Source organism: Onychostruthus taczanowskii, unplaced genomic scaffold, assembly GCF_017590055.1.
Source record: "Onychostruthus taczanowskii isolate IOZ18803 unplaced genomic scaffold, ASM1759005v1 scaffold53, whole genome shotgun sequence".
NCBI lineage: Eukaryota > Metazoa > Chordata > Aves > Passeriformes > Passeridae > Onychostruthus > Onychostruthus taczanowskii.
The window spans coordinates 2,683,907-2,691,692 of record NW_024502902.1 but is presented as its reverse complement, the minus strand read 5'-3'; the positions used below and the strand labels follow the sequence as shown (position 1 = coordinate 2,691,692).

Below are 7,786 nucleotides of genomic sequence, written 5' to 3'. Positions count from 1 at the left end.
GACTAATACCTGAGCAACTGCAAACACATTTAGGGCCCCTGCTGCTTCACTATTTCACACAACCAGAGACATCCAGCAGCTTCATTTTTTAGAGCAACCCTGCTACAAGGTGGATGCTCAGGAGCTAAAACTGTACATGCTTCTTTGGTTTGATGCACATGTAGAACCTGCAGAGTACCAAGCTTGACACAGTGATGTATATAATAAGAGGCAAAATTAATTTCTTTAAAATATTTATTTTTTGGTCTGAGAGCACACACAGGCCATAGGACCATTCCACCTATTAGGCTGCCTCCTCTTTTGCAATGCGATCCTTCTTGAGTGGTCCCTGAAAAAAACCCACAAAAAACAAACTATGTAAACAGCAGTCTGCACAAAAGGCACAACACCCTAATCACAAAAGCTGTAAAGAAACCAAGGCAAAAAAAGCCCTCCATGCTGCAACCCACAGGAAACCCCATGTCCCACGCCCACAGCCGGAGATTTTGGGAAAAGCTGAAGGCGGCGCAGGCGCACTGGGCTGACCCGGTGGCTGCGGGCGCGCCCGAGCAGCAACGCTGGTGCCACCTGGTGGGGAAGCTCTGCTCGGCCCCAAGCACGGCACTGCTCCGGCCTGCCAGCGCCCTCGCACAGCTGCCGCTGCTTTCTCCAGCTACGGACAAACTGGGAATGCCACCACCGGCACTGCTCCGGCCTGCCAGCGCCCTCACACAGCTGCCGCTGGGACAAACTGGGAATGCCACCACTGTGAGCACCCTCCTCCCGAGCTGGAGCTCCTCTGAGGCAACAGAGCAGCGCTTGTTCTGTGCTTCCACACTTAACAACCTGTGCCCTAACGTGGCATCGCCGCTCAGACACCGAGCGCTGCCACAGGGAAACTGCGACCCCAGGCCCCTGCAGTTATAACCAAGCTGGCAGGAGGCCTCTCAAGTGAAGGGTCTGTTTCACAGGAACTCTGGCCACATGACAGCCCAAAGGCTCACCAGCTGCCATGAGCTCAAAGACACAGTGGTGCACAATGAATGGGCCAGGAAGAACCCTTACCATGAAAGCCTTCTTCTCCTCAGCTGTCTGGAAGCGGCCATGACCAAATTTGGAGGTTGTGTCAATGAACTTCAAGTCAATCTTCTCCAGGGCCCGGCGCTTGGTCTGCACAAGCAAGGACTAAAAAGAGAGATGCCAGGTGAGTATGCAGCAGCAGCACCCTTTCAGCCTGCAGAACACAGGCTACTTCTTGTCCCCTCCATGGCTAATGCCTCCTCGGTCCCTCTGACCTCAGACTTTCAGCTGCTACCATCTGACCATAAGCCATCTACCCTGCACCTCTGGCTGGACTGGCCAGCTTCCTGCAGCACAAGCCCCACTCCACCAGTGTCCTGGTCACAAGACTTCTCAAGCCTAAACCATGACCATCACTACACCTGCAGAAATGACCTCAGGCCACTCCCAAGGCCATTACTACAAGGTGGGTTTGTGTGGAAGGCTTTTCTTTCTAGCAAGCCACATGATTCCCCAGAACAGCAATACACCATCTGCACCAGGAGCAGCACAGCTCCCCTAAACTGCTGCAGCCCATCACTCACCTTGCGCAGGGTCAGGACCCTCTTCTTGGTCCCCACAACACAGCCCTTCACCATGATGAAGTCATTGGTCACCTCACCATAGTGGACAAAGCCTCCCTGAGCAAGGAGAGAACAGTTAGTGCTCTGTACCAAGCAGGACCAGTGATCACATCTGCCTACAGATCCACACAATTTCTGGGCCTTGGCTATTCCCACATGCACTGAAATCCAGTTTCCAGTATTGCCTTTCACTGGTCAAGTTTCTTAAGCAGCCGTTTACTCGTTGCTGTAGGGCTTTTATTAACAACAGCAGAAGAGGCTGATGAAACAGCAGAAGCGCTTCTTACTAAGTTACTCCTTCTTCAAGTACCATTGAAGGTTTGCAATATCCCTGTCCTAATGCCACATAAATTCAACTTCCACGTTATACAAGTCAATACTGAGGCTGACTAAACACCACCACCTCCAACAACAGCTGACTTATTTAAGATCTCTCCATTTAATCATTTTGTGTCTTATACCAGGGCCTATTTGCCCCTTTGCTTGCAGGCTCTTGGCACAGAGCTGCAGCAACTCACCAGAGGGTTAATGCTCTTGTCAGACAAGTCATAATCAGTTGATGCATTGTTTTTGATCAGCTTTCCATCCTTGATTTGGTAACCTTGGCCAATCTTGTAAATCTAAAAACAAAGAAAGTCTACTTAGCAAAAGGTAGGAGAAAGAGCCTGTCATCAGATAAAACGTAAGGAATTCTACAAAGCCTCAGAGGAAACAGTCTGCTGCACTTGGGAAACACGTGGCCATCCAAGAATTTTAGTTATCCAACATAACTAACCATGGCCACTATCCCCAAGACAACATTCTAACACAGCGAAACCCAAGCAAAACTCCCCAGTGTTCACTGTCACAGAGCAAGTGACATCAGGCAGCTGAGGCACCAACCTTCTTGTTGATCTCGGTGCGGTGGTGGTAGCCCTTCTGGCCCGCACGGGCCACCGAGAAGGCCACGCGGGCGGGGTGCCAGGCGCCGATGCAGGCCACCTTGCGCAGGCCGCGGTGAGTCTTGCGCGGCAGCTTCTTGGTGTGCCAGCGGCTGGTGACACCTGCAAGCGACCAAAGCAGCCTCTTGTCAAGCTGAGATGCCATTGAAGTCTTCAACCGCAGTTTAAGCCGCTTTTCAAGTTGCGGGCCCCAGGCAACAAAAGGGAAGCATGCCAGGAATCAACATGTCCTGGTGAAGCTCCCTCCCTGGCTGCCCCTGGGCTGTGTTCTCAGAAGGAAGGCAGCATGGAACGACTCCTCACGGATGTCAGGCGCTGTGCCCAGCGCTCATTCCATGGTCTCATCATTGAACTGTGACAGCAGTACGGATTTACCCACTCGGCTCTTGATACACGCACTTGTGAAAACTCAAGGCCAGGATTTCATTAAAAACTGAATCCTACCACAAAGAGAAGGATTACCATGTGTTTACCTTTATATCCCTTGCCCTTGGTGACTCCAATGACATCTATCATCTCATCCTGGCCAAAGACCGTGGACACAGGCACCTGCTGTTCCAGCTTCTCCCGGGCCCAATCCACCTTCTCAGCAACAGTGCCACCATTCACCTGGATCTCCATCAGGTGAGACTTCTTCTGTCTCAGGGGGAGCAAACGCATCTGGAACACGGAAAGCATGACATTCAGCTCCTGCTCTTGTGAAACAGACCCTGTACTAATAAGCCCAGCATCCTTTTCACCCTGGCCTAATCTGTTTCTCTAGTATCCTTTTCCAAAATACTGAACTTAAAGAAGGTCCTACAATAAGGGGAAAAGTTGCATAGTGGCTTGCAAGTCATTGCACCTGGAAGTTATATGCCACCCACAGGAGCAGAGAGTTCTCTAACCCCACAGCCATCAGCAGAAGTCCACTGAGGAGTAAACAGAAACAAGGGGCAAGAGTTTTAAACTGAAAGAGTGGATTTAAATTGGAACTAAGGATTATTTTTATTATGAGGGTTGTGAGTCCCTGGCACAGGTTGCCCAGAAAAGCTTTGGATGCCCCCCAACCCCTACAACTGTTCAGCCAGGTTTGACAGGGGCCTGAGCAACTTGGTGTAGTGGAAGGTGCCCCTGCCCAGAGCTTGGGGGCTGGAACTGGATGATCCCCGAGGTCCCCTCCAGTTTGAACTGCTCTGACTGTCTGATAAAGCCTGCCACGCCTAAGGCCACTTTGGGCTGGATTGCACTTACAGTTACTTCTACTGTACTTAGTAGAGGGAACCGATGACAGAATCAATAGAGGTTTCAACACTACCTCTACTGCCTACTATAGGAAATTAATTCTAGTAAAACTAGCCATCTTACTGCACTGAGACCAACTCAAAAGATTTAATCCATCTCCCAAGAAAGTCAGAGCACTGACAGCTGGGAAGACACCACATCACTCAGCAGAGCACCTCCTCCAGCTGAGCCAGAGAAGCTTCTAAAAACTGAGTGCTCGCAGAATCCCAAGAGAATACAGCCTGAAATTATGTGATGCTGAGCACACAAACCCCTGAGTTCAATGTTCAGTCTGGTTTTATTTATAGCTGAAATTAGGAGAGTCTAGGTCTACACAGTATCAGCAATGGACTGAGCCCAAAACGTTCCTACTACAGCTCAGTCTCTTTTTTTGACAGTCATTTAAAACCAGCCAGTGGTTGCCAAGGCTCCTCAAACCTCCTGTGAGCACAACTCTGTAGAGAATGAAGGTGTAATGTCCTGAACAGACAGCATGAAGCTGCAGGGGAGGGCAGAAATCTTCCTACAGAGATGGATCGTTTCAAGCCTGCTCTCTCAGGCATTTCCAGCATACCTGAGCCTACAGGCACTTACCTGAGTGTGAGCCATGACTCTAATAACCTGGCAGTACTTCTTCATGCTATTGAAATCCTTCTCCAACTGCTTTTTGCCCTCCTCATCTTGCCATTTCTTGCAATATTTGGTGAAGGCCTTCTTCTTGGACTTGTGCCTTCAGGAGCAGAGCAGAGACAAGGTTTGGCTAAGCCCTTCATCAATCCCCAGGGAAGTGGGGTGAGCGGAAGGAGTTGCCACCTCAGTTGGCTTTGGCTCATTGCCAGCTTCTAATGATTCTTTTCCACTGGCAAGCGGAGCCTGGAGCTCATCAGACAGTGGCAATATTGCCAAAGCTGAGCGGAGCTGCCATGAATTCCAAAGCACATTAACATTCAAGCTACAGAAAACAAAAGACTGTAAGGCAATGTCAAACAATAACAGAAAAAACCCAGATCTTTAAAGCAATTGTGAGATGACTGCGATCTGCTTTAAAACACCCTAATTTCCCCCCCTTGTGCCTGACAGCAAGGTCGCTACTAAAGCACCCTTGAGAACTCTATTGCTCCACTCTGACGTCTTTTCAGCCTGCCAAGTTCCCAAACAGGCTGGAAGCTCCAGACATGCTGGAGCCACACTTGGGCAAATGCACACTTTCAATCACAACAACAGCGCCTGGAATGGCAATCACAAGTGACACTTGTCTTCCCCTTTCCTGAGAAAACAGGGCTACAGTCAGGACTCGACACTCAACAACAAGCGCCAGAGGCGATTTCCTTATGTCCGCCCGTCGAAGTTTCATCACGTGTAGCCTGTCAGGGAGCTCTCAGGCAAACCCAAAGCCACCACACCCACACCAGCACTGCCTACAGTTACGCTGCCACCCTCACGGAGCCATTCCCACAGCCTATCCCATTATTAGGCCAGTCTGTCAAAGCTAAACTCGAACTGCTAAAAAGCCAGGATCACTGCACCCAAGAGTAAAACACGACCCGCGGGCTGAGACCAGGCAAGCCCTGCTGTCTCACCAGTTCTTGTAGAAGCGGCGCTTGCACTCGTCGCTGATGTGCTCGGCAAAGATGGTCTTGAAGCTCCGGAGACCACGAGGAGTCTGCACGTACCCCACGATGCCCACGACGACCATGGGAGGGGTCTCTATAATAGTGACTGCCTCCACCACCTCCTTCTTGTTCACCTCTGGATGGGAACAGAAACACGGCACGATTAATTCCAGCAGCAACTCTTTTAACACCACCTGGTTTTTCTCACTCCCAAGTCCTCTGTGTGAAAGGTTAAATGACTCAAGCTCTTTTCACAGAGATCGTGCAGGGTAAAGTGACAGAACTCTGAAGTCATGGCTTAATGCCTTGCAAAACTCTGAGGCTGGCTAGGGAGAAAGGTCAGCCAAGCTAGACAGGCAAAATGGATGGCAGCAAGCGACACACTGAGGACTGGATAATCTCCAAAAAAACCACCGAAGGCAGCTGACCGATGTCCCTCCATCCAGAAGAGCCATCCCAAGGAGCCCGCTACTCTGCAGCCAAACCAACCAGTGGTTACAGCAGAAATACACCTACTTGGACTTGGAACAGGCTGAAGGGCAGCTAGGACTAAAACCCAGCGCTGCTATGAAGGGGCCTGTCAGCATTCCTGCCCAAACCCCCCTCCTGCTCCAAGGGGAACATCAATACATACTGGATCCGGGCCTGTCCACCTCGCGGACGATGTGGGTCATGCCAGCTTTGTAGCCCAGGAAGGCGGTGAGATGCACAGGCTTGCTGGGGTCATCTTTGGGAAAGCTCTTGACCTTGCCCCGGTGCCTGCTGCTGCGCTTGCGGGGCAGGAAGCCCAGGGAACCGTGCCTCGGGGCCGAGAACTTGCGGTGAGACTGCGGAGAGAAAGCAACGCTCAGCGCTTCCCCCAGACCTGCTTGCGCCCTCTCGGGGGCCAAGGCCAGCTCTGCCCTTGCCCGGGAACACCGATGTTACACACATCCAAGACGCTTTCCATTCCAGAAACGCCCACTATCACCTGCTGGGCTTCTGGATCCATTATGTTACAGGAACGTAATCCCCACGCAGTAACGATGTACTTCTCAGTTTCCTCAGTGCCCCTTCCAAGGTTATTCTAAGATGTCCCCAAGCCCCACTCTGGCCAGGGAACTACAGAAGCTGTAATTTGGCCACAGCGTGCCACCACAAGTTCAGTCCACACCACAAGTCTAGAAAATGCAGCACAGACAGCTCCACGTTTCTTAACGAACCGGCAGCAAAATCAGCATTACAGAAACAATTTCGGTTTGAAAACCTGCAGTAAAGCAGCACCTCAACACCCTCCTTCGAGTCAGCCGCTCTGGGTGGAAGCGCAGCATTTTTTCCCAAGATTTTCTCCTCGAGTACCACCCCAGCAGCCTCCCTCTGCAAGCTGAGATCCATTAAAGACCGGCTTCCATCCGGAGAACTCTCAGCCCGAAGAAAGATTTACCCATCCAATCTCGCATGCAAATTAAAGAAAAATACCGTGCAGCTGCACACGGAACTGGAAATAAACACGTCTGTACTTAAGAAAAAAATATACTCAGCACGAGTTGCTTCAAAAAGGCCACAACCGCAGGAGCTGTCTAGAGAGAAGCCGCCCCCCTTCCTAAAAGAGCCCCAAACGCCCCCCCAGCTCCCCGCGCCACCCAAACCCCGCGCCCCGCCCGGCCTCCCGGCGCAACGCCTCGCCCGCGCCCCGAGATGAGCCCCGCACGGCGTCCCGCAGGTGCCGGGGGCGGCGGGCGCGGGGCCGCGCGGCGGGCGGGGCCGGGATGGCGGCGATGCCCGCGGGATGCGCGGCCAGGCCCGAGGCCTCCACACCCACCATCTTGTCCACGCGCCGGGCCGGAAGGGCCGTCAGCGCCGCGCGCGGCCTTTATAAGCGCCCCGGCCCTCGGTCTCGCGAGAGGGCGCGCGGCGCTACGGGCGGCGAGCGAGCCCAGAAAGGTGCGCGGGCACGGATGCGCGGAAAAACAAGGCCGCGCAAACCATCTGGCGGGGATTGAGGGGAACTTCAGTCATGACAGATAATGTTTATTTCACTTAATTCCATCCAACGACATTTCACTTCGTGTCATGGAAACTTGACATGTTTCATTTCATTTCACAGTTTCGTTTTATTTCATTTAATGAAATTTTATGTTAATTTCATTTAATGAAATTTTAAAATGCCACTCAGTTTCATGACATTTTGAAATTCTATTCCATGAATTTTCATTTCATTTCCTTTCTTGAAATGGAGCTTCAAAATTTAATTTATTTTAATTTCATTAAATTTCATCTCTTTTATTATGATGGACACGGGCTTTAATCCGCTATTGCTTGTGGTGTGGAATGGGATGCAAGCCCAAGGCAATGGCATCAGTGGGAG

General features: G+C 51.4%; 1 protein-coding gene and 1 non-coding gene across 2 annotated transcripts; both read right to left on the bottom strand.

Moving 5' to 3' along the window:
* Window positions 1-216: 216 nt before the first annotated feature.
* RPL3 (ribosomal protein L3) lies at window positions 217-7,321 on the bottom strand. Its single transcript, XM_041416947.1, has 10 exons — window positions 7,241-7,321; window positions 6,074-6,266; window positions 5,407-5,575; window positions 4,421-4,556; window positions 3,037-3,223; window positions 2,505-2,665; window positions 2,141-2,242; window positions 1,584-1,679; window positions 1,045-1,164; window positions 217-328 (listed from the first exon to the last, which is right to left on the bottom strand). The coding sequence occupies exons 1-10, from the start codon at window positions 7,241-7,243 to the stop codon at window positions 284-286; spliced, it is 1,212 nt and encodes a 403-aa protein (XP_041272881.1). The 5' UTR covers window positions 7,244-7,321; the 3' UTR covers window positions 217-283.
* Window positions 2,827-2,919, bottom strand: LOC121342489. Its single transcript, XR_005953556.1, has one exon. It is a non-coding gene; the product is annotated as a small nucleolar RNA U83B (small nucleolar RNA).
* Window positions 7,322-7,786: the final 465 nt, after the last annotated feature.

What these genes read in the sequence shown, in the direction of transcription:
- RPL3 (XM_041416947.1), bottom strand. An exon ending in GCACCGAGATCAACAAGAAG is followed by an intron (nt 2,243 to 2,504) that starts GTTGGTGCCTCA and finishes CTTTGTTTTTAG; the next exon opens with ATTTACAAGATTGGCCAAGG. An exon ending in AGGAGAAGAAGGCTTTCATG is followed by an intron (nt 329 to 1,044) that starts GTAAGGGTTCTT and finishes GGTTTTTTTCAG; the next exon opens with GGACCACTCAAGAAGGATCG.